This window comes from Stegostoma tigrinum, chromosome 23 (genome assembly GCF_030684315.1).
Source record: "Stegostoma tigrinum isolate sSteTig4 chromosome 23, sSteTig4.hap1, whole genome shotgun sequence".
Taxonomy (NCBI): Eukaryota; Metazoa; Chordata; class Chondrichthyes; order Orectolobiformes; family Stegostomatidae; genus Stegostoma; species Stegostoma tigrinum.
Genome location: NC_081376.1, coordinates 54,784,347 through 54,810,946, shown reverse-complemented (window position 1 = coordinate 54,810,946; position 26,600 = coordinate 54,784,347). Strand labels below are relative to the sequence as shown.

General features: G+C 43.0%; 1 protein-coding gene across 5 annotated transcripts in view; it reads left to right on the top strand.

Moving 5' to 3' along the window:
- The window catches only part of LOC125462435 (transmembrane channel-like protein 7), a 103,148-nt gene that overhangs the window by 26,123 nt on the left and 50,425 nt on the right, over positions 1–26,600 (top strand). For 3 of the 5 annotated variants that reach the window (XM_059654205.1, XM_059654203.1, XM_059654206.1), the window contains 4 exons: positions 4,536–4,703; positions 14,492–14,574; positions 21,047–21,192; positions 22,700–22,847. In XM_059654205.1, the coding sequence (XP_059510188.1) occupies positions 4,536–4,703; positions 14,492–14,574; positions 21,047–21,192; positions 22,700–22,847 (545 nt within the window). Of the gene's footprint in view, positions 1–4,535; positions 4,704–10,515; positions 10,644–14,491; positions 14,575–21,046; positions 21,193–22,699; positions 22,848–26,600 lie in introns of those variants that run through there. The other 2 variants (XM_059654207.1, XM_059654204.1) reach the window with 2 other exon arrangements.

Genomic DNA, 26,600 nt, shown 5'->3' with positions numbered 1-26,600 from the left:
GAGATGAGGAGCTTTTTTCTTTCTTTCAGAGGGTTTTGCAGTTTTCAAACTATACATCTCAAAAGACCGAGACAATGTCTTTGAATTTTTTAAGGTGGAGGTGGTTGTCGTTAAAGTGTGGGAATTGAAGGTTATTGGGGACAGATAGGATTATGGAATTTGAAATGTCAACAAATAAGCCATAATTGTAATCAACGGTGCCTGAGGGCTTTGTGTGTCTGCCTGCAGCACGCAGGCTGTGCAGTTCAAGAATGCAGCTCACCACGACCTTCTGATGGGCAACAAATGTTGCCCAGCCAAAACACATTTGTCCCCGAATTTAGAAAAAACAGGCTTGAAGGGCTTAATTTGTCAGCTTGTATACCTGGCTGTTAAGGCTAGGTCAATTGAAAATTTAAAAGCTATGATTCTTAGATTGTTGTTAGGTAAATATATTAAAGTATATGAAATCAAGGCAGGTAAATGAAGTTGAGGTACATGTCACCCAGTATGTATTGAATGACACAACAGGTTCAAAATGGCTTCAATCTGTTTCTGTATTCCTAGCTGATTTTTACATCATAGATGTAGCAGCAGAGAAGCCCATTCGACCCACTGAGCCTGTTCCAGTGAGCTCCCTCCAGTGCTTCCTTCAGTGAAATCATGGGTTGATCTGATAACCCTCAATTCACTTTTCTACTTAATCCCCATAATCCTTGATTCCTTTAGTGATTAGGAATCTGTCTATCTCAGCCTTGAATGTACTTAACAACCCAAACTTGATGGCCCTCCGCAAAAAAAAATTCTACAAATTCGCTATTTTCTCAGAGAAAGAAATTCATCCTAATCTATCTCCCGAACTTTCCCACGAGAGGGAATAACGTCAGCATTTACCCTGAGTAAGAAACAAAGAAACCTACAGCGCAGGAACAGGCCCTTTGGCCCTCCAAGCCTGCGTCGATCAAGATCCTCTGTCTAACCTGTCATCCATTTTCTAACGGTCTGTGTCCATTTGCTCCCTGCCCATCCATGTACCTGTCCAAATATATCTTAAAAGACGCTAACGTGTCTGCGTCTACCACCTCTTCTGGCAACATGTTCCAGGCACCCACCACCCTCTGCGTAAAGAACTTTCCACGCATATCTCCCTTAAACTTTCCTCCTCTCACTTTGAGCTCATGACCCCTAGTAATTGAGTCCCCCACTCTGGGAAAAAGCTTTTTGCTATCCACCCTGTCTATACCCCTCATGATTTTGTAGACCTCAATCAGGTCCCCCCTCAATCTCCGTCTTTCTAATGAAAATAATCCTAATCTACTCAACCTCTCTTCATAGCTAGCACCCTCCATACCAGGCAACATCCTGGTGAACCTCCTCTGCACCCTCTCCAAAGCATCCACATCCTTTTGGTAATGTGGTGACCAGAACTGCACACAGTACTCCAAATGTGGCAGAACCAAAGTCCTATACAACTGCAACATGACCTGCCAACTCTTGTACTCAATACCCTGCCCAATGAAGGAAAGCATGCCATATGCCTTCTTGACCACCGTATTGACCAGCGTTGTCACCTTCAGGGAACAATGGACCTGAACACCCAGATCTCTCTGTTCATCAATTTTCCCTAAGACTTTTCCATTTACTGTATAGTTTGCCCTTGAATTTGATCTTCCAAAATGCATCACCTCGCATTTGCCTGGATTAAACTCCATCTGTCATTTATCTGCCCAACTCTCCAGTCTATCTATATTCTGCTGTAATTTCTGACAGTCCCCTTCACTATCAGCTACTCCACCAATCTTAGTGTCATCAGCAAACTTGCTGATCAGACCACCTACACCTTCCTCTAGATCATTTACATATATCACAAACAACAGTGGTCCGAGCACAGATCCCTGTGGAACACCACTGGTCACAGGTCTCCAATTTGAGAAACTCCCTTCTACTACTACCCTCTGCCTCCTGTTGCCCAGCCAGTTTTTTTATCCATCTGGCTAGTACACCCTGGACCCCATGTGACTTCACTTTCTCCATCAGCCTGGACCCCATGTGACTTCACTTTCTCCATCAGCCTGCCATGGGGAACCTTATCAAACGCCTCACTGGAGTCCATGTATATGACATCTACAGCCTTTCCCTCATCAATCAACTTTGTCACGTCCTCAAAGAATTCTATGAAGTTGGTAAGACATGACCTTCCCTGTACAAAACCATGTTGCCTATCACTGCCAAGCCCATTTTCTTCCAAATGGGAATAGATCCTATCCCTCAAAACCTCCTCCAGTAGCTTCCCTACCACTGACATCTGGCTCTCCGGTCGATAATTACCTGGATTATCCTTGCTGCCCTTTTTAAACAAGGGGACAACATTAGCAAGTCTCCAGTCCTCTGGGGCCTCACCCGTGTCTAAGGACGCTGCAAAGATATCTGTTAGGGCCCCAGCTATTTCTTCTCTCGCTTCCTTCAGTAACCTGGGATAGATCCCATCCGGACCTGGGGACTTGTCCACCTTAATGTCTTTTAGGATACCTAACACTTCCTCTGTCCTTATGTCTTCTTGACCTAGACTAAGCAAACATCTATCCCTAACCTCAACATCCGTCATGTCCCTCTCCTTGGTGAATACCGATGCAAAGTACTCTATAAGAATGTCACCCATTTTCTCTGAATCGGCGCATAACTTTCCTTCTTTGTCCTTGAGTGGGCCAATCCTTTCTCTCGTTACCCTCTTGCTCTTTATATATGAATAAAAGGCTTTGGGATTTTCCTTAACCATGTTTGCCAGCAATATCTCGTGTCCTCTCTTAGCCCTCTTAATCCCTCGTTTCAGATTCGCTCTTCATTCCCGATATTCTTGCAATGCTTCGTCTGTCTTCAGTCGCCTGGACCTCATGTATGCTTCCTTTTTTCTCTTGGCTAGTCTCACAATTTCACCTGTCATCCATGGCTCCCTAATCTTGCCTTTTCTATTCCTCATTTTCACAGGAACATGTCTCTCCTGCACACTGATCAACCTCTCCTTAAAAGCCTCCCACATAGCAAATGTGGATTTACCTTCAAACAGTTTCTCCCAATCTACATTCCTCAGATCCTGCCAAATCTTGGTATAGTCAGCCTTCCCCCAGTTTAGTACTCTTACTTTAGGACCATTCCTATCCTTGTCCATGAGTATTGTAAAACTTACGGAATTGTGATCACTATTTCCAAAGTAGTCCCCTACTGTAATATCAACCACCTGGCCGGGCTCATTCCCCAGCACCAGGTCCAGTATGAACCCTTCCTGAGTTGGACTACATACATACTGCTCTAGAAAACCCTCCTGGACATACCTTACAAATTCTGCTCCGTTGACCCCTAACACTGAGTGAATCCCAGTCAATGTTGGGAAAATTAAAATCTCCCATCACCACCACCCTGTTTCTCCTACACCTTTCCATTATCTGTTTACATATTTGTACCTCTACCTCACGCTCGCTGTTGGGAGGCCTGTAGTACAGCCCCAACATTGTTACTGCACCCTTCGTATTTCTGAGTTCTACCCACATTGCCTCACTGCTTGAGTCCTCCATGGGGTCCTCCTTCAGTGCGGCTATGATATCGACTTTGATCATTACTGCAGCTCCTCCACCCCTTTTCCCTCTCTCTCTATCCCGCCTGAAGCATCGATATCCTGGGACAACCAGTTGCCAGTCATGCCCTTCCCGTGCCCTTCCCTCAACCAAGTCTCAGTAATAGCAATAACATCATACCTCCAGGTACCGATCCAAGCCCTAAGCTCATCTGCCTTGTCTACTACACTTCTCGCATTAAAACAAATGCACCTCAGACCACCTGTCCCTTTGTGTTCATCATCTGTTCCCCGACTACTATTCCCTTTAGTCACACTGACTCCATTATCTAGTTCCCTACAGGCTTTCGTTCCTCCCTCTTTTCTGCCCAATATTTGGTTCTCATCCCCCTGCCACATTAGTTTAAACCCTCCCCCCACAAAAGCAAAAGTATCCCCAAGGACATTGGCTCCAGTCCGGTTCAGGTGTAGACTGTCCAATTTGTAATAGTCCCACCTTCCCCAGAACCGGTTCCAATGTCCCAAAAATCTGAACCCCTCCCTCCTACACCATCTCTCAAGCCACACAACATCCTGGCTATTCTTTCATTTCTGCACTGACTAGCACGTGGCACTGGTAGCAATCCTGAAATTACTACCTTTGAAGTCCTACTTTTTAACTTGGCTCCTAACTCCCTAAATTCTGCTTGTAGGACCTCATCCCGTTTTCTACCTATATCATTGATACCTATATGCACCATGACAACTGGCTGTTCACCCTCCCCCTTCAGAATGTTCTGCAGCCAATCGGACACATCCCTGACCCGTGCACCTGGGAAGCAACATACCATTCAGGAGTCCCGTTTTTGACCACAGAACCGCCTATCTGCTCCCCTTGCAATTGAATCCCCAATGACTATCGCCCTTCCACTCTTTTTCCCGAGTAATTTTATATGTTTCAATACAATATTGAATTATTGAATTGATTTAATTTTTCTTTGTCTTTCAGGCAAATTTGGCACTGGAATCCGATCTTATTTTTCCTTTCTTCGTTTTCTGGTTTTGTTGAATTTTGTGATATTTCTTCTAATGTTTACCCTTGTCATACTTCCAACCATCATTTCAACGCACCAAGTTGTTAACACTACACATGCCGAAGTTCCATCCTCTGTAGTAGGTAATTAACCAAATGCATTAAATTTGGGATTTCAGATTATATTTTTAGAAGCTTGTGTTAATTATTGTGCTCACTAAACTCAAAGGAAAATCCAGATGAATCAGATGGTATGCAAAATATCGGGTTTGTATTTTCACTTTTCACATACAGATAACGTTGTTGGCTTCTCATGAGAAAATGAAATTGACGAAGATAACGTTATGCTTTGGTGCTGCTGGGATCTTTCTCACTCCAATCTACTTTTGTTCCAATTGAGACCCATACCTTTAATTAATTTTCTCATGTTGACACAGCTGTTTTCCATACATGGGCAGAAAAATATTTTTCTTGTTTAAGTCTATGTAGTATTGTGACTACCAGCCATGGGCATATTTCTGCTATCATGTTCTTAGGCTGATTCTTACCATGCCTCATTTTTTGGCATATTTTGATTATTTATCTTGTTTTGGTCAATAGAGCTATTTGGTAAAAAAAATATAATTTTAAAATTTTGGCCACCTACAACATATCAGTGAGTTATCCAGCTCCACTTGGATCGTTATTGATAGTATACGAACCACATTTCGAGGCGATGCTGACTTGTTTGCAGGGAATTGGTATGGTACTGGGATAAATGCAGGGTAGTGATGTGGCTAATGGGAACCAGAATGTGACAGGAAGGGATGGAGCATACAGATATTGTGGTGAACCAGCAAATAAGGCCAGATTGGTAAACATGGCAGCAGTAATTCAAATGAATAAGCATGATATCAAAGGATGATGGTTAGGTTCTTTTATTGGAGATGGTCACTTTTCTGGCATTTGTACGGCATGAATATGACTTGCAGCTTGTCAGCCCAGGCCTACATTTGGACGTGGACTGCTTCGGTATCTGAGCAGTCGTGAATAGTGCCTTCTTGAACCTCTGCAATCCATATGTTGTAAGTATATCCACAAAGCTGTTAGGGAGTTCCAGGATTCTAAACCAGAAATAGTAAAGGAAAATCCATGTAGGTCACAGGATGTCGCATGGTTTGAAGGGAAGCTTGCAGGTTGTGGTGTTCTCATGTACATGCTGCCCCTGCTCATCCAGGTGATACAGGTTGCATTTTTGAAAGGCGATGAAGGCTTTAAAGAATCTGATAAGTTGTTAATGCACATCTTGTAGCTAGTACACACTGTGGGCACTGCGCATGGGTCAGAGAAGGAGTCAGTATTCAGTCTGTTGGATGGAGTGCCTGTCAAATGAGGTACTTTGTCTTAGGTGGTGTTGAGCTCTTTGAACTTTGGAGTATTACTCATCTTGGTATTTGGAGAATATAGACAATAGACAATAGGTCCTGGAGTAGCCCATTCGGCTCTTTGAGCCAGCACCACCCTTCATTATGATCATGGCTGATCACCCACAATCAGTATCCTGTTCCTGCCTTATACCCATAACCCTTGATTCCACTATCTTTAAGAGCTCTATCCATCTCTTTCTTGAAAATATCCAGAGAGTTGGCCTCCATTGCCTTCTGGGGCAGAGCATTCCATATATCCACCACTCTGGGTGAAGAAGTTTTTCCTCAACTCTGTTCTAAATGGCCTACCCCTTATTTTTAAACTATGTCCTCTGGTTCTGGACTCACCCATCAGTGGAAACATGCTTCCTGCCTCCAGAGTGTCCAATCCCTTAATACCCTTGTATGTCGCAATCAGATCCCCTCTCATCCTTCTAAACTCAAGTGTATACAAGCCCAGTCGCTCCAATCTTTTAACATATGATAGTCCCGCCATTCTGGAAATTGGCCTCGTGAACCTACACTGCACTTTCCTCAATAGCAAGAATGTCCTTCCTCAAATTTGGAGACCAAAACTGCACACAGTACTCCAGGTGCGGTCTCACCAGGGCCCTGTACAGCTGCAGAAGGACCTCTGTTCATATTCTCAATTCCTCTTGTTATGAAGGCCACCATGCTATTAGCTTTGTTCACTGCCTGCTGTACTGGCATGCTTGCTTTCATTGACTGATATACAAGAACACCTAGATCTCGTTATACTTCCCCTTTACCTAACTTGACTCCATTAAGATAGTAATCTGCCTTCCTGTTCTTACCACCAAAGTGGATAACCTCACATTTATCCATATTAAACTGCAACTGCCATGCATCTGTCCACTCACCTAGCCTGTCCAAGTCACCCTGTATTCTCATAACATCCTCCTCACTGCCACCCAGCTTTGTATCATCAGCAAATTTGCCAATATTACTTTTAATGCCTCCGTCTATAGCATTAATGTATATTGTAAACAGCTGCAGTCCCAGCACCGAACCTTACAGTACCCCACTGGTCACTGCCTGCCATTCCGAAAGGGACCCGTTTATCACTACTGTTTGCTTCCTGTCAGCCAGCCAATTTTCAATCCAAGTCAGTATTTTGCCCCCAATACCATGTGCCCTAATTTTGTTCACCAATCTCCTATGCGGGACTTTATCAAAGGCTTTCTGAAAGTCCAGGTACACTACATCCATTGGTTCTCCCTTGTCCATCTTCATAGATACATCCTCAAAAAATTCCAGAAGATTAGTCAAGCACGATTTCCCCTTTGTAAATCCATGCTGACTCTGACCTATCCTGTTGCTGCTATCCAAATAAGTCGTAATTTCATCTTTTATAATTGACTCCAGCATCTTTCCCACCACTGTCATCAGGCTAACCGGACTATAATTTCCTGTTTTCTCTCTCCCTCCTTTCTTGAAAGTGGGACAACATTAGCCACCCTCCAATCTGCAGGAATTGATCCTGAATCTATAGAACATTGGAAAATGATTACCAATGCATCCACGATTTCTAGAACCACCTCCTTAAGTGCCCTGGGATGCAGACCATCATGTCTCGGGGACTTATCAGCCTTCAGACCTAACAGTCTATCCAACACTATTTCCTGCCTAATATAAATTCCCTTCAGTTTGCCCATTACCCTAGGTCCTTCAGCTACTATTGCATCTGGGAGATTGCTTGTGTCTTCCCTAGTGAAGACAGATCCAAAGTACCTGTTCAACTCTTCTGCCATTTCCTTGTTCCCCATAATAAATTCACCCATCTCCGACTTCAAGGGCCCAATTTTAGTTTTAACCTTTTTTTTTCTTTTTACATACCTAAAAAAGCTTGTACTATCCTCTTTTATATTTTTGGCCAGTTTTCCTTCGTACCTCATTTTTTCTCCGCGTATTGCCTTTTTAATTATCTTCTGTTGCTCTTTAAAAGCTTCCCAGTCCTCTGGCTTCCTGTTCATCTTTTCTAAGTTATACTTCTTCTCTTTTATCTTTATACAGCCCTTAACTTCCCTCGTCAGCCACGGCCGCCCCTGCCTCCCCTTAGGATAGTTATGAACTGATCCTGCACATTCTGCATTATATCCAGAAATACCTGCCTTTGTTGTTCCACTGCCATCCCTGCGAGGGTATTGTAGCATTGAACTTTGGCCAGCTCCTCCCTCATAACTCCGTAGTTCCCTTTATTCAACTGCAATGCTGATACTTCCGATTCTCCCTTCTCCCTCTCAAACTGCAGATTAAAACTTATCATATCATGGTCACTACCTCCTAATGGCTCCTTTACTTTGAGGTCCCTGATCAAATCCGGTTCATTGCACAACACCAGATGTAGAATTGCCTCCTCCCTGTTAGGCTCCTGTACAAGCTGTTCTAAGAATCCATCTCGGAGGCACTCCACAAACTCCCTTTCTTGGGGTCTAATACCATCCTGATTCTCCCAGTCTACCCGCATGTTGAAATCTCCCATAACAACTGTAGTGATGCCTTTGCGATAGGCCAGTTTCAACTCTTGATTCAGCTTATCCCTACACCATGACTACTGTTTGGCGGCCTGTAGATAACTCCCATTAGTGTCTTTCTACCCTTAGAATTTCTCAGTTCTATCCATACTGACTCTACATCTCCTGATTCTATGTCCCTCCACCTCCTCTGCCCATCAGTCCGTCCTTTTGATAGCACGTATACCCTTAAATATTCATTTTCCAGGCCCTGTCCACTTGAAGCCATGTCTCAGTTATCCCCACAACATCATGCTTGCCAATTTCCAACTGAGCCTCAAGTTCATCCACCTTCTTTCTTATGGTTCGTGCATTCATATATAATATTTTAAATTTGTTTCTCCCCTTACCCTTCCTATGAATCCCTATTTCACTTGGCCATACTGTACAATCCCTTCCTGAGTTTTCTGCTCTGTTGATTCTGTTGTCTTTCTTAACTTCACTTATTCTCACTTTCCCTTTAACTTAATTCTTAAATTTCCAGTTTGGCCCCTCCCCCCCACTGCTTAGTTTAAACACACCTGTGTTGCAGTGACCTGCCAGACTGCTAGTCCCCCCTTATTAAGATGCAACCTGACCCTCTTGTACAATTTATCCTTACACCAATTCATACCCCTGTGATCCAAGAATTTAAATCCTTGCTTCCGGCACCAGTTTCTCAGCCACACATTCAAGTCCATTATCTCCCTGTTCCTGCCCTCTCCAGCCCGAGGAACTGGAAGCAAACCGGAGATAACCACCCTTGAAGTCCTGCTTTGCAGCCTTTTTCTGAGTTTCCTGAAGTCCCGCTGTAGAATGCCCCTCCTTTTCTTCCCGACGCCATTAGTGCTGACACGCACCACCACCTCTGGCTCTTCACCTTCGCCCTTGAGTATTCCCTACACTCTATCAGTGACGTCCTGGATCCTGGCACCAGGAAAGCAGCACACCGTCCGCAAATCCCGCCTGTTGCCGCAGAAACCCCTTTCAGTCCCTCTCACTATGGAGTCTCTTGTTACTACAGCTTTATGTGATGTCTGACTCCTCGGCTCTGCCTCTTCGCCAATTTTTGACTCGCAGACCTGTCCGCCTCTCGGACTGGCAGTGTCATCTGTCTCGACAGTTTCCAGGAGAGTCAGCCTATTTACAATAGGTACTTCCCCTGGGGTCTCTTGTACTTAATTCATGTCTTCCTTCCTCATCAACATCCCCCTTCTCTCTTCTGGTATCCTCGGTGTAATGACCCCGTCGAAGGTCCTGTCCAGGAAATTCTCGTTCTCTTGGATGAGCCTGAGGTCATCTAGTTCTTTAGTGCTGCAACAACTTCCTTCAGAAGGTGAATGTGTGCACACTTTCCACAGCTATAGGAGCCAGAAGCATCATCAGTGACCCTGACCTTCAACATCATGCACATAGCACACTGAATCAGCTTGGCAGTCATGTCTTCACCTCTTCAACTGTGGCGTAATCTCCTCACTGAGTCTCTTCGCCAAAAACCTCTGAGCCAAAGACTCGCACTTTACTCACCAGGTACTTCCCTCAACCCTTGTTTTTTGCTGTGGGTCTGTGGGCTCTTAATTAGTTTAGAGGAGGAGGGTGGGAGGGAGGCCCTACCGTGTAGGACCTGGGGCCGAGAACACACCTACTTAAATAGCACTCACTCACCTTCCCAACTGCCTCTCTGCTCTGACCTCATGTCCGCCCGGCTCCCGCCGCGCTCCACTGCAAAATATTCCATTGCCCTTCTGATTTTTAAATGGTGAACATGTTTTAAAGAGTCAGGAGGTGAGTTATTTACTGATGTATTCCTAGCCTTTGGCTGTTGTAACCTCAGTGTTTACACAGTTAGTCCAGTTCGCTTTTTGGTTAATGGTAAACCCCAGATTGTAAGGGATTCAGTGATGGTAATGCTGTTAAATATTAAGGAGAGGTGGTTGAATTCTCTCTTGAATAAGATAAATTTTGCAAGGCACTTGTTTGTCACAATTGTTACTAGCCACTTTTCAACCTAAGTTTGAATGTTGTCCAGGTCATCATTACACAGATTCCTTCAGAATCTCTGAGGAATTGCAATTAATGCTGGACATTGCAATCATCGGCGAACATCCCACTTCTCACCTTAATGATGGAGGGAAAGCCAGTGATGAATCAGCTGGAGAGTTAAGGTAACTATAAAGACATGAGGGGAAGAGCTTGTTTGGAGGAGGAAGCTGAGTAGGGAAAATATTGAAACAGCAATGGCAGGAGTTTTTGAGGGTAACTGGGGAGGTGGCAGAAATTCATCCTTAGGAAGAAGAAGCATACTCGGGGGCGGACAAGATAACCATGGCTGACACAGAAAGTCAAGGACAGCATAGAAGCAAAAGAAAAAGCACACCATGTGGTGAAGATAAGTGGGAAGCCAGAGGATTGGGAGCCCTTTTAAAAACAAGCAGAAGATAACTTTAAAAAAAGCAATATGGCAGAGAAGATGAAATATGAGGATAAGCTAGCTAGTAATATAAAAGGTGTATGCAGGAGTTGGTTTAGATATATTAAAATGTAAGATCGAGGCAAGAGTGGACGGACTGCTGGAAAATCAAGCTGGAGAAGTTGTAATGGAGAATAAAGAAACCGTGGAGAAACTGAATAGCTACTTTACATTAGTCTTTACAGTAGATGTAGCAGTATATCAGAACTTCAAGAGAGCAAGGGGGCAGAGGTGAGAGTAGTGGTAATTACTAAAAAGATGGCGCTAAGGAAACTGAAAGGCCTGAAAGCAGACAAATCACTGATTAGATGGACTGCATGCCAGAGCTGTCAAGGAGAGACCTGAAGAGATTATGGAGATATTGGTGGTGATCTTTCAGGAATTACTGGAGTTGAGGAGGAAATGGGTAATGTAACATCCTTGTCTAATAAAGGGAGGGAGACAGAAGACAGGAAGTAATTGAACTGATGTCACGAGTCTTTATGCAGTCTGTACTCAATGTTGAGGACTCCCAAGGCTAATTGCTCTTTTTTGTGTTTGGTCCTGTCCCATTGATGGGACATTACATACCTGGGGATGGGGCCCATGTTACCACAAAGTTAGATTCCTTTTGTCAGACATTGCGGTTGTTAGGTACCACTGAATGATTTGCTTAAATTTTAGAGGGTTGTCAAAATTCCAACACATTGCTATGGGCCTGGAATAATGTTTAGGTTGAACCATGTGAGGATTTTTAAAAAATTCATTGCTGTTGGTTGTGGGCATCGCTGGCTGCGCTAGTATTTATTACCCATCCCTGCTTGCCCTTGACATGGTAGTGCTGAGCTGCCTTCTTGAACTGCAGCAGTCCACCTGCTGTGGGTTGATCCACAAAGCCATTAAGGAGGGAATTCCAGGACTTTGACCTGACAACCATGATGGACAGCGATTATATTCTCAAGTCAGGGTGGTGAGTGGCTTAGAGGGAGATCTTGCAGGTGATGGTGTGCACATATATCTGTTGCTCTTGACTTTCTAGATGGAAGTGGTTGTGAGTTTGAAAGGTACTATCTGGGGATCTTTGAGTTTCTGCAGTGTATCTCTTATATAGTACACACTGCTCCTACTGTGTGTCTGTGTTGGAGAAAATGGGTATGGTGCCAATCAGGTGTGCTGCTTTGTCCTTGATAGTGTCAAGCTTCTTGTGTTGTTGGGGCTGCACCCACCCAGGCAAATGTCCGGTACCAATTTTTTCTTTTCAAGCATGTTGGGGAACCAGATGGAATTTTACAACAATTGAGAATGGTTTAGTCGTCATTATTAGACTGACTTTTAATTCCAGATTTATTTGAATTCACATTTCTCTGTCAGCCCTGGTGGATACCCTCAGGCTTTACTCTGGGTGTGTGGATTACTCGTCCAGTGATGACATCACTTTTGTTAGTTCTCCTATACTATTCCAATGTCCTTTTTTTTAGCTATACCTAAAGGTGGTAGCAAGGCATTTAGAAAATCACAGGCGCAATCAGGCGTGGTTTTATGAAAGGGAAATCAGATTTGACAAATTTATTTCAGTTCTTTGAGGAAGTAAGAAGCAGGGTGGATTAGGGGGAATCTGCCAGCATAGTGTGGCACATTGTTATGTAAGATTCTGAGAGGGAAATAAATATCTCTTCATCTCTGTCCCTAAAATTTTAAAACTGATCCCCCAGTTCTGGATTCATCCACAAAACATCCTTTCCACGTCCACCGTGTCAAGGATCCCCATTTCAAACTGAGATTAATTTCTAATCCTGAGTGGATTTCATAAATCTCTGAATATATTCAGGGCTGAGTTAAACAGAATTTTGATGAGGTAGATATGAGAGGTATGAAAATGGAATTAATACTGCTGTTGGATGAGCCATCGTCTCAACCAATCGTGGAGCAGGCTGGATGGAGTGATTGGTCTATTCCTGTTATATTTGCTATGATCTTATGATGTAACAGAAATAAATTGCTATCAATGTACCAAACAGCTAGTTTTTAAAAAAATTTTCATGAGATATGCACGTTGCTGGCAAGGTAGCATTTGTTACTCATTCCCAATTGCCCTTGGTCTAAATGGCTTACTATTGTCATTTTAGAAGGTAGTTAAAAGTCAACCATTAGATACAGAGTCATGGCAGCCAAATTAAAGAAAGAATGACAGTGAACCAGGTGATTTTTTGTGCTTATTGATACCTTGCCACATCACTGTTGCCACAGCTAATGTGCTTTCTTTCTTTGCTGTAGGTGGGAATCAATATGAGTGCCCTAATCCAAAAGCTCTTAGTATTTTCACTTTCATATTTCTCTTCATTTTCTCTGATGCAAGCACAGAAAATTAGTATATGAAGCTGAAAGTTGTTTGAAATAATGACTATGACTATATTTATTGTAGATGTTTCAAAAACTGGATTTTTCTCAAGGGTGTTTTTATTCATTATGTGATGTAGACAAGACTGGCTAGGTCTGAAACAAACAAAACAGAATTTTTTGGAGAAATTCATCAGGTCTGGCAGAATCTGTGAACAGAAAGCAGCATTAACATTTTGAGTCCAGTTACCCTTTGTTTTTTTACAAAACGTTAACTGTTTTCTTTTCGCAGATGCTGCCAGACCTGCTGAGTTTCTCCATCGGAGATAGTAGGAACTGCAGATGCTGGAGAATCTGTGATAACAAGGTGTGGAGCTGGATGAACACAGCAGGCCAAGCAGCATCAGAGGAGCAGGAAAGCTGATGTTTCAGGCCTAGACCCTTCTTCAGAAAATCTGAAAGATGGTCTAGGCCAGAAACGTCAGCTTTCCTGTTCCTCCGATGCTGCTTGGCCTGCTGTGTTCATCCAGCTCTACACCTTGTTATCTGAAATTCTCCATCAGTTTGTTTTTATTTGTTTTAAATCTCCAGCATCTGCAGTTCTTCGTTTTAATTTACTAGTTAGGTCTGCTTTTATTGTCCATCTGTAATTTTCCTTGAAAAAGTTGTGCTGAGCTGCCTTCTTGAATTGGGGCTCCTTTGTTGTCATGGAGACAAAATTCTGGAGCTCCCTGACTAATGGCACTATGGTTTTACTGGTACTCCAGTAATTGCAGCAGTTCAGCAAGGCAGCTTACTGTCACATTATTAAAAGTTAATTAAGTATGTAGATGTTTAATCTGCAAAAATGTAAGCAATAATAAATGAGCACATAATAAAACCTTGAATTTAATGTGAACTTCACAAAAAGAAAATGCAGGATGACCATGTTTTATATAGAGACATTTTTTTCAAGTTTCATTCATACTTCCTGTCTTCCTGGAATTGGCCAAAAAGCCCTAAGTATATAATACCAACATCCAAAAGTGATTAGTACATTTGTTGAGTTGTTACACAACTTGATTTTATTAATTTTCCTCTCTGAGGAAGTGTGTTGCTTTGTGGTGTTCACTTTTTCCGCTATCACTATTTGTTCTTAAGTGCAAATTGTTGCATTTAACAATATTCCTCGGTGAAGCTTGGCTTTTAAATGGAAATCTTACCCTTTATTATTTTTCTTTCTCATAGCTCAAGAATGCACAGTGTATGAACAGCCTAAAACCAAGCTTGTCCTTTTCTATAGTTACGTGATTAATCTCTTCTCAGGAACAGTAAGTATTTTCAGATACTAGTATGGTAGAAGTTTAGGCGTACCTTGAGAATGTAATTATCCAAAAATCTAATTTCAGTTAGACCATAGGATATGGAACGAGAATTAGGCCAATTGGCCCATCGAGTATGACCAGCCAATCAGACATGGCTGATATGATTCTGAACCCTATTCTCCAGCCTTCTACCTGTAAACTTTGAGCTCTTACTAATCACGAACCTATCTATCTCTGTCTTGAAGACACTCAAAAAAATTGGCTTCCACAGCATTCTGGGGCAATGAGTTCCAGAGATTCACCACCCTCTGGCTGAAAAGATTCCTCCACATCAAAATTCTAAAGGATCGTCCTTTCTCTGTGAGGCTGTGCCCTTGGGTCCTAGCCTTTCCGGGTAGTGGAAACATCTTCTCTATTTACACTGTATGCATGCCTCTCAATATTCTGTAATTTTCAAGGAGATCCCCCCGATCATTCTAAACTCCATCAAGAACACACCCAGAGTCCTCAACTACTCCTCTTTGACAAGCCCTTCATTCCTGAGACTATTCTTGTAAATCTTCTCTAGACTCCTCCAATGCCAGCACATCCTTCCTCAGTTACAGGACCCAAATCTACACTCAGTTTTCCAAATGTAGTCTGACAAGAGCCTAATATAGCCTCATCAGCACATCCCTGCTCCTGTTTTGTAGCCCTGTTGAAATGAGTACTAACATTGCATTTGCCTTCCTAACTGCCAGTTGAACCTGCATGTTAACCTCAAGAGAATTCTGAACTAGGACTCCTAAATCCCTTTAGCGTTTCTGATTTCTGAAACCTTTCCTCATTTGGAATATAGTCTGTACCTCTGTTCTTCTGACCAAAGTGTACAACTTCACACTTACCTACTTTGTATTCCATTTGTTACTTCTTTGCCTCTTCTGCAGTTTGTTCCTTCAACACTGCCTGACCCTACCATCACTCACCTGCTATGGTCTGTGGAAAAAGCCTATGCAGCCTATTCTTATAAATATTTTCTGGACCCTGTACAATTTATAAATATCCTTTCTCTAGCAGGACACCCAGAACTGCCCACAATACTCCAGAAGATGCCTTGCCAATGTCCTGTACATGTTAGTTGAGGCCCCAACATGGACGCCTGTGAAACTCCACAACTGATCAGCTGCAATCCTGAAAAAGAGCTTTTTATCCATATTCTATGCCTTCTGCAAGTCAGCCAATCCTTTCTTATTTAGCAGTCTCCTATGTAGTACCTTGTCCAAGCCTTCTCGAAATCCAAATATATCATGTCCACTGGCTCTCCTTTGTAATGTCCTCTACAATCTCCTTAGCTTTCCGCTTCAGAACTCTAGGGTGCAGTCCACCTGGTTTGGGTAGTTTATCCACCTTTAGACCCTTCAGCTTCCCCAGCACCTTCTCCTTAGTGATGACCACGACACTCCCTTCTGTCCCCTTACTCACACAAAGATCTGGTATGCTACTGCTGTTTTCCACCCTGAAGACTGATGCAAAGTACCCATTTATTTCCACCACCATGTCTGTCTGACCCATTACCACTTCACTAGCCTCATTTTCCAGTGGTCCAATGTCCATTCTTGCTTCTCTATTATCTTTTACATAGAATGGAAATCAAAGTATCATCGAACCCCTACAGTGTGGAAAGTGGCTATTTTGTCCATTGAGTCTGCACTGCTCCTCTGAAGAACACCCTATCCAGCCCCAGACCTGCACACCCTAAACCCTATCATAACCTGGCATTTGCCTTGGCCATTCCACCTAACCTGGACATCTTTAGACTGTGGGAGGAAATCAGAGCACCTGGCAGAACCCCACGCAGACACTGGGAGAATGTGAAAACTCCACCCAGACAGTCACCCAGGGCTGGATTCAAACATGGGTCCCTGCTGCCTTGAAGCAGCAATGCTAATGTGCCATCCCTTTTTTTTTACATACTGAAAAGAACTATTGCAGTTTTCTTTTATATTACTGGCTAGCTTACTTTCGTATTTCATCCTGCACTCACTTGTTGGATTTTTAGTTGTCCTGTCCTGGTTTTTAAAAGCTTCTCAATCATCTTCACCACATTGTATACTTAGCCCTTTGCTTTTATGCTGTCCCTGACTTCCCTTACCAATCATGTTTGTCTTGTCCTCCCCGTAGTGTGTTTCTTCCTCCTGCACCTCCTGAATTACCTCCAAAAAATCCTGCCATTGCTGCCCCAATCTCTTCCCTGCTAAGTTCCCCTTCCAATCCCCCAGGATGGTGATAATGGGAGAATTCAGTTGTAGAAACACCATTAAGTATCAAGGGGAGTGTTTAGATTGACTCTTACTGAAATTAGTCATTGATTGGCATTTTTGTGGTGCAAACGTTACTGACGCTTTTCAGGTCAAGCCTGGATTCTGTCCAGAGCCTGCTGTATTTGAACATAGACTGTTTCAGTATCTAAGGAGTTACAAATTGTGTTGAACATCGTGCAAACATTGATGAATGTCCCCACTTCAGATCTGATGATGGTCAAGGTCATTGATGAAATAGTCGAAGATGGTTGGGTCAAGTACATCAAGGAACTCCTGCAGAGATGTCCTGGAGCTGGGATGACTAGCCTGCAACAACCATGACCATCTTCCTATGTGCTAAATATGTTTCCAACCAGCAGTCAGTTTTCCCCGATACCCATTGATTCCGGTTTTTCCGGGGCTCCTTGATGCCACATTTGGTCAAATGTGACTTGATATCAAGGGCTGTTATACTGTCCTCACACCTGGAATTCAGGTCTTTTGTCCATGTTTCAACCAAGGTTGTAATTAGGTCAGGAGGTGAGTGGCTCTAATGGAGCCCAAACTGGGCTAGTGCTGAACAGGTGCTGCATGAAAGCTTTGCTAATGAAACCTTCATCACTTTACCAATAATGGAGTTTACATTGATGGGGCAATAATTGGTCAGGTTGGATTTGTCCCGTTTTTTGTGTACAGATCATAACTGGGCAATTTTCAGCATTGTTGGGTAGATGTCAATGTTGTAACTGTATTGGAATAGTTTGGCTGGTGGAAATTCTGGAACACAAGTCTTCAATACTATTACCACTGCTGTGCAGTACTACAGTTTTGAGGAAGGGTCACCGGACCCGAAACGTTTACTCTGTTTTCTCTTCCACAGATGCTGCCAGACCTGTTGAGCTTTTCCAGCAACTTTGTTTTTGTTCCCCTCAGTACTGTTGCCTTTGTAGTATCCAATGTCTCCAACTGTTTCTTGATAATCACATGGAATGAATCAAATTGGCTGAATACTGGTATCTGTGATGCTGGATTGCCATTGCATAGCTATAGTCACCATAAATATGCCATGCTTTACACTGGATTTTGCAGTTGAAATAAGGATCATAAGAAAGAGAATCAGAGGTAGACCATTTGGCTCCTCAAGCCTGCCCTCTATTCAACAAGAACATGGCTACTAGCAATCAGCATTACCAAGGAATAAGTTTGACTGCAGCTTCCAGACTTTGCTTGTATGCATTGAATCTTGAAAATCAGAAAGCGCGCTTTCTGAAAATTTCGAATAACAGTATCATGCAAAGGCGAAACATCCGAAAAACATTGCATTGCTTAGAACTAGGTATTCAATAAACCAGAAATATTTAGACCCTATCAAATTTTACTGTTGATGACATTTGTTGTAGTAAGTTATAATTAAGGTTTTGGAGTAGATAAGTTATAATTATTGTGGAACAACCTGGTACTGACAATTTATTTTTAAAAGCACAGCATCATTTCTCCAGATTTTATTTATTGTAGGGAGAAATATCAAAGAGGAGTCTTGGGTTCTGTGTTCAGCACCATAAGCGATCTTTATTCAGAGCTGTATTACCACATGTGAAAGATGCCAGAGACTGCTCCAAATCTGGCTTTCATGTGGGACCCAGTTGCCCTTTAATAACAGCTCAGATTGGAGAAGAGGTCAATGACACTGTGACTTTTCCCAGATGAATACAATGTTTTTATATCTTTCCCGTTTGTATTAATAACATGCAACATTGATCTCACTGTCAACCACAATCCTTAACTATATAGCCAGTCCAGTTTAAGTGCGATCAATGATTGACAACTCTGTGGACAGCCCTAGGTCCTCCCATAATCTCATGATGTCTACCAGATATCTCCATCACCCATCTTTGAAATCTTATAATGTTTCTGACAATTATACACATTCGCAAACATTTGTCAGCTGTATTGCATTATTTTCTAATAACCTAAATACTTGCTTATCACTAAGAACTCCTATTACTTTGTTACAGAAGATTAGGAAAGATGTTAATTTCTTCCAATTGTTACAAAGACTTTAAAATCAACTATAATATAAAGTTAGAATTGGGTTTATTGTCACATGTACTGAAGTATAGGAGTACAGTGAAAAGTTTACAATGTTGCCCCTCACGGTACCATTTTGAGGAAAAAGTACCTCGATCCAAGTCTTAGATTCAAAACCGCGAAATAAAGGAAGAAAAAAGTTACATTACCTGACAATTATTCATAGTATTATTTAGAAAAATAAGAAGTAAAATTGAAGGATAAACATTACATTCAGTTAAACAGATTACAGACAAACATTGCATTTCAATAGATCAACTGATGGTGTGGCATCTTAGTGGTTGGCATCAGAGTGGCTCAATGATTAGCACTGCTGATACTCAGCACCAGAGATCCGGGTTCACTTCCAGACTTGGGGGAACTACCTGTGTGGAGTGTGTGCATTCTCTCGGTGTCTACATGGGTTTCTTCCAGGCATTCTGGTTTCCTACCACAGTCCAAAAATACGCAGGTTAGGTGGATTGGCTATGTTAAATTGCCCATAGTGTCTAGGGATGTGTAGATTAGGTGGAGTAGCCATGGGAAATGTAGGGTTAGAGGGATACAGTAGGTATGTGAGTCTGGGTGGGACACTCATCAGAGAGTCGCTGTATACTTATTGGGCCAAGTGGCGAGTTTCCACACTGTAGGGATTCTGTGATAATGCAGGGGGTTTTCTCATGTCTGACTGGGTTTGCAGGCCACTGACCACCTGCATTAGTCTTCCGTCCAACAACTGTCCCCATTCTGGTTTGGGCCTCCAGCCCACTGTCCGTCCCACCCCGCTTGGGCCTCCAGCCCACTATCCGTCCTGTCCTGCTTGGGCCTCCAGCCCGCTGATTAACCTGTCTGCTCGGGCCTCCAGACCATTGTCCGTCCCGCCCCACTTGGGCCTCCAGCCCAGTGTCTGACCTGCCCACTCGGGCATCCAGCCCATTGTCTATTTCTCTCCATCTGGGCCTCCTGCCTATTGTCTGTCCCACCATGCTCGGACCTCCATCCCACTGTCCGACCTGCCCCGCTCGGGCGTCCAGCCCACTGTCCAAACCATCCCAGTCGGGCCTCTAGCGCACTGTTCATTTCTCTCCGTCTGGGCCTCCAGCCTATTGTCCGTCCCACTATCTGACCTGTCCACTCGGGCCTCCAGCCCATTGTCCATCTCCCTCTGCTTGGGCCTCCAGCCCACTGTCCGAACCATCCCACTCAGGCCTCTAGCGCACTGTCCATCCTGCTCTGCTTGGGCCTCCAAGCCAACATCCACCTCCCTCCACCTGGCCCTGAGCATGCTGTCTGCCCTACTCCACTTGGGCCTCCAGCCCATTCCGTTACAGGCCTGCAGGCCATCACCCACCACTCAGGCCTGCTAACTGCTGGCCGTCCTTGTCAGCCCGGGGCTGCAGCTCGCTGGCCGTCCTGCTCAGCCCAGGGCTGCAGCTCGCTGGCCGCCCTGCTCAGCCCGGGGCTGCCGTCCAATGGCCATCCCACTCCATTCTGGACCTCCAACCCACTCCACTCCAGGCCTCCAGCCTGCTGTCCATCCCATTATCTGGTTCTTGGTGTATCTAAGTTCTACCTATGCACATTCCACTTCACCAATGTTGTTAATATCCTTCCTCACTATTGCATTGATTTCCTCTTTACCCGAAATGCATCCCACCTCTTTTTTTCCTTTTGTCAGTCCTTCCCAAAATTTAAATACTCCTGCTTACTTACTTTCCATCCCTGGTTGCCCTGCAATCATTGTAATCCTAACTGTATCATACCAATTTAAATCGATTTGCATGACTAATTCATCTATTTTATTGAAAATGCTCCACGCACAATTTGTGTTCATATTTGAAGCTTACAGCATCTGAGGTAATTTGTTTTTGCAAGTAATAATATAGTTATTATACCACTTAATATTGTGGACTAAAAATAGTTGTGAAGTATTTGCTAATGGAGAACCCAGGTAAAATGCCTTCCTAATTTGTGTAGCTCGTCACCTGCACTTCCCAATTCCACGTGAAACTGTAAGTGCTACTCTTGAAACGTGCATAATTTAGGCATTAGTGTTTTGTTTTTATGAATGACCTGTTTTCAAGTATCTCTTCTCCATTTACTAGTATATTTTGTGCTTTTTTTTATTTTAGGGGTTCTTGGAGCAGACATATCTATTTTATGGATTTTATAAATTTGATTATTTGAGTTCTGGCAATTTTCACTATAACCTATCACTTGCATACTTCATGGCAACGTGCTTCTATATCCTGTTGAGCTTATTCTGGGTAGTGAAAAGGTAACTGCTTCAGTTCCTATTCCAGATATGCATTTAATATAATTCAAATGAATGTATGAACTATAAATCTGCATGGTGCTACCATGTGTTCAATTTTTAAGTAACACGCTGTCAAAATCCTGACTGAATATCTTTGGGATTACTGTTTACTCTCAGCTGTTTTCTTAATTTTGTATGATCTTGTTCCCAGGTCAGTGTCTGGTTTAATGATAATTTGTTTTGCCATATCTGTGGAGTAACTATCTCAATTTGACCATATTTAAATTAGTTTAGTAAATGTGAAAGAATCTAAGTATCTAAGATAACAAAGTGTGGAGCTGGATGAACACAGCAGGCCAAGCAGCATCTCAGGAGTGGTCCTGAGATGCTGCTTGGCCTTGTGTTCATCCAGCTCCACACTTTGGATTCTCCAGCATCTGCAGTTCCCATTATCTCTGATCACGACTTTTTGAGTATCAGCTGTTTAATATCCAGATGACTTAAAATATAACAGATATTCCTCTTCCAACTGCCATAAATTGCCTAGTGTATCTATTTTAAAGTAATAAGTCCTGCGTACAAAGATCAACCATCTCACAAAGGTTAAACACCAGAGAAAGGAGCAAAAGTAGAATTTACAGCCCATCAAGCCTGCTCTACCATTTAGTAAAGTCATGGATGGTTTTGCGTTTCAACTCCACTTGCCAATGTGTCCCATATCACTTGATTCCCTTAGAGACCAGAAATTTACCAATCTTAGCCTTAAATATATTCAACAATGAGACTCTACAGCCCTCTGGACAGAGGACTTCAAAGTTTCCCAACTCTTTCAGTGAAGATGTTTCTCCTCATCTCAGTCCTAAGTGTTTAGCTGTTTCTACTAAATTTGTAACTCCCTTGTTTTAGATACTTGACCAGCGCAGAAAATTTCTAGCATCAAACAAGGCCCTTCAATACCTTGTATGTCTCAACGAATAGTATTCTAAACATAAATAGTTAGCAGCTTTGTAAAACACATTGCAGAAACTGTGTAAAAATCTGGATAGAACAGTTTAATCTCTTGATCAGTTGCAGTAGAGTTTATGCTCAATATATAATGTATAAGCAGACTGCATTTTCTATTTAAGTAACACTATTCGAAATTTAAATATTTTGTAGTCCAGCTCTTTTCCTATTTGATTGAAGATGAAATCTGGCACTTTGAAATTGACTATGTTTTGCTAGCTGCAATTATTATTTTAAAAGTGAGTTTGGAACTTGTACTTTTACCTGTCTACTTTTATCTTGTAATAACAAAGTGTGGAGCTGGATGAACACAGCAGGCCAAGCAGCATCTCAGGAGCACAAAAGCTGACGTTTCGGGGGTTTTTCTGATGAAGGGTCTAGGCCTGCAACGTCAGCTTTTGTGCTCCTAAGATGCTGCTTGGCCTGCTGTGTTCATCCAGCTCCACACTTTGTTATCTCGGATTCTCCAGCATCTGCAGTTCTCATTATCTCTGATACTTTTTATCTTGTGTCAATTTCTTAGGGCTGTGGAAGGTTTCAAGCAAAGCTTCATAAGATCTGAAGATCGATTTCAGAGTTTTTGTAATAAGATTTTTGCTGGTTGGGACTTTTGCATCACTGACCAGCATGCTGCAAAGCTGAAGCATAGCAGTCTCCAGTATGAACTGAAAGTAAGTACTTTTTTTAATAGTTACTTTATAGAATAGGGAGAAAATAAGAAAATGATGGTCTGGGAAAAAAAGGGCTTTGGATTGGGGAAAGGCAGATTTCATTAAAATAAGGCAGGATCTGGCCAACGTACACTGGGAACAGCTACTCCTAGGGAAAATCTAAAGGAAAACAGTGGATGATCATCCAAGTCACTGTTCCCACTTTCTCCCCATACTCCTTGATCCCCTTGACCTTAAAAATTCTAACTCCTTCTTGATAATATTGAGTACAATAAGATTAGGGTTAGGAAACAGAAATCACCTTCTGTGGTAGAGAATTCCACAGGCTCTCCACTCGCTATTGAAGAAATTTCTCCTCATCTCAGTCCTAAATGGTGTACCCCATACTCTTAAACTGTGACTCCTGGTTCTGGCCTCCCCAGTCATCGGAAACATCTTTCCTGCATTTCCCTTTCTAAGCTTGTTAGAGTTTCATTGGTTTTTATGAGGTTCCCTCTCACTCCTGTAAACAAGTGAATGTAGTCCTAACTGATCAAATCTCTCTTTGATCACACCTCAAAAATTGTGTGTCGTTTTGCTGTCCTTATTTTAGGAAAGATGTAAGTGGATTGGAGGCTGCTCACAGAAAGTTTGAGAGGGCTGCCTGGAGGGGAAAGATAGGATAGACTGGGCTTGTTTTCGTTAAAGTCTAGAAAAGCAAAACATGACTTGATTGGTGGGTGTAAGATCCTGTAAAGTGACTTGACAAGGTGAATGTGGAAAGGATGTTATTTGATGTGGGTGAGGTTAGAACTGAAGGTAAAAACCAAAAGAACTGTGGATGCTGTAATTCAGAAACAAAAACCAAGGTTTCTGGAAAAGCTCAGTAGGTCCGGCAGCATCTGCGAAGGAAAAACAGAGTTAATGTTTCAGGTCCGGTGACCTTCCCTCAGAATGTCTGTTTTTTTCCTTTACAGAGGCTGCCAGACCTGCAGAGCTTTTCCAGCAACCTTGTTTTAGAACTGAGGGCCACAGTTTTCAAATTAAAGGTTGCTCTTTTAGGGTTTTATTTGTCTCTAATGTTTGTGCAACTCTGCCTCACAAAGTGATAGAGGTAGAATTATTGAATATGTTTAAGGCAAATTTAGATTGTTGTTTGGCAAGGGGATGAAAGGTTATTGAGGATAGATGGAAGTGTGGACTTTCAAACACAAAACACATCAATCTTAATGAATGGTAGATTAGACTTGAAGGGTTGTATGATCTACATTAGTCATAATTTGCATGTAAGTTAATGATTCAAGCAGGTCTCCTGCTTCACAAGGTGTTGAGGCCATGAAGAATACTTGACTCTGTCGTAATGGTTTCCTATGAGAGCCTCTGATCAGCATGATACACAAATCTAAATTCTCCACAAAGATCTAAGCATGGCCAATCATGACCAGTACTTTTGCGACTCCAAAGGGAATCTCATGGTGTATGAGAAAAAATAGATGTTAAAAGACAAGAGGAAGAGACTTGTTTTGCTGAACTTCAGACTTACAATGATTTCCTCCCTTTCCCACTACAAGCAACCTATATTGGAAGTTCGAATGAGCAATTTATAAGAAAAGAGTTTAGAACTCAATTACAACTGATATTTGCATTAGTAAATTTCTTGTATTTTGTACTAGGATTCCTGAATTTTATGGAAATAATCTCATTAACTAACTGCAATGTCCTGCAGTTAAATTTTATTTTAAGGTGAACTATATCCTTGAGGGATAGAGCAAGCGTTTTTTCTAAAGAGCACTGCTGAATAAATTTGAAAGAAGAATTGCACAAACTCAACCACGCTTAAGTAAGAAAGCTAATAAATAAGTAAAATAACAAAAGTTTAATCAAAACAGAAGTTTCACGCTCTTTTAAGGGAAAAGATGCTAAAACTATCCAATAAGCCATGTCATGTTATTAGCTAACACAGAGTGGAGCTGGAGGAGCACAGCAGGCCAGGCAGCATCAGAGGAGCCGGAAAGTCTTCTTTAACTCCTCCCATTTCCTACAGACTAAGGGGGTGGCCATGGGCGCCCTCATAGGCCCAAGCTATGCCTGCCTCTTCGTAGGATATGTGAAACAGTCCCTTTTCCACTGCTACACTGGCACAAACTCCCACCTCTTCCTTCGCTACATTGATGACTGTGTCAGTGCTGCCTTGTGCACCCGCGAGGAGCTTAAACATTTCATCAACTTTACTAACACTTTCCACCCTAACCTCAAATTCACCTTGACTGTTTCTGATACCTCCCTTGCCTTCCTGGACCTCTCTGTTTCTGCCTTTGGTGACCACCTCGAAACTGACATCTATTTCAAGCCCACCGACCTCCCCAACAAAAATAAAGACAGAATCCCCCTTGTCCTCACGTATCACTGCACCAACCTCTATATCCATTGTATCGTTTTCCGCCACTTCTGCCACCTACAATCCGACCCCATATATATTTCCCTCCCCACCCCTATCTGCTTCTCGTAGGGACCGCTCTCTCCGCGACTCCCTGGTCCACTCCACACTAACCCCACCACCCCTGGCACCTTTCCCTGCTACAGCAAGAAGTGGTACACCTGCCCTTACACCTCCCCCTTCACCTCTATTCAAGGCACAAATTGAACCTTCCACGTTCGACAGAAGTTCACCTACACATCCGTCAATGTGGTCTATTGCATGCTCTGTTCCCAATGTGGCCTCCTCCAAACGGTGAGACCAAGCGGAGGCTCGGAGACCATTTTGTAGAGCACCTGCACTCTGTTCACAACAGATGCAACACCTTCTGGTTGCGAACCATTTGAACTTCCTCTTCCACTCCCTGAGTTCCCAATGTGGCCGCCTCCAGTGTCACAATAATGCCACCCTCAAACTGGAGGAGCAACACCTCATATTCCGCCTCGGAAGCCTACAGCCCAATGGCCTTAATGTGGATTTTACTAGTTTCAAAATCTTCCCACCACCTTGGCCTCATTCCATGACTAACCCTCCCAAGCATCCCCGCCTCCTTGACCTGACACAACCTGTCCAACTTTTCTCCCACCTATCTGCCCCTCCCACCTCACTGACCAATTCCCACCACTCCCTACCTGCATTCATCTATCACCATCCCACCTATATTTCCCAGCTCTCCCACCTCCATTTATTTCTGAGCTCCCTTCCCCCTCTCCATTTCTGAAGAAGGGTCCCAACCTGAAACGTCCGTTTTCCTGCTCCTCTGATGCTACTTGGCCTGTTGTGTTCCTCCAGCTCCACACTGTGTTATCTCCGATTCCAACATCTGCAGTTCTTACTATCGCTGACATATTATTATGTGTCTAAATGGATGTCTACCATGTATATCAACAAACTGATCTGTACAATGCCAGTGCCACTTGTTGATACACATGGTAGACATCCATTTAGACACATAATAATATGTCAGCGATAGTAAGAACTGCAGATGTTGGAATCGGAGATAACACAGTGTGGAGCTGGAGGAACACAACAGGCCAAGTAGCATCAGAGGAGCAGGAAAATGGAAGTTTCAGGTTGGGACCCTTCTTCAGAAATGGAGAGGGGGAAGGGAGCTCAGAAATAAATGGAGGTGGGAGAGCTGGGAAATATAGGTGGGATGGTGATAGATGAATGCAGGTAGGGAGTGGTGGGAATTAGTCAGTGAGGTGGGAGGGGCAGATAGGTGGGAGAAAAGTTGGACAGGTTGTGTCAGGTCAAGGAGGCGGGGATGTGTGGGAGGGTTAGTCATGGAATGAGGC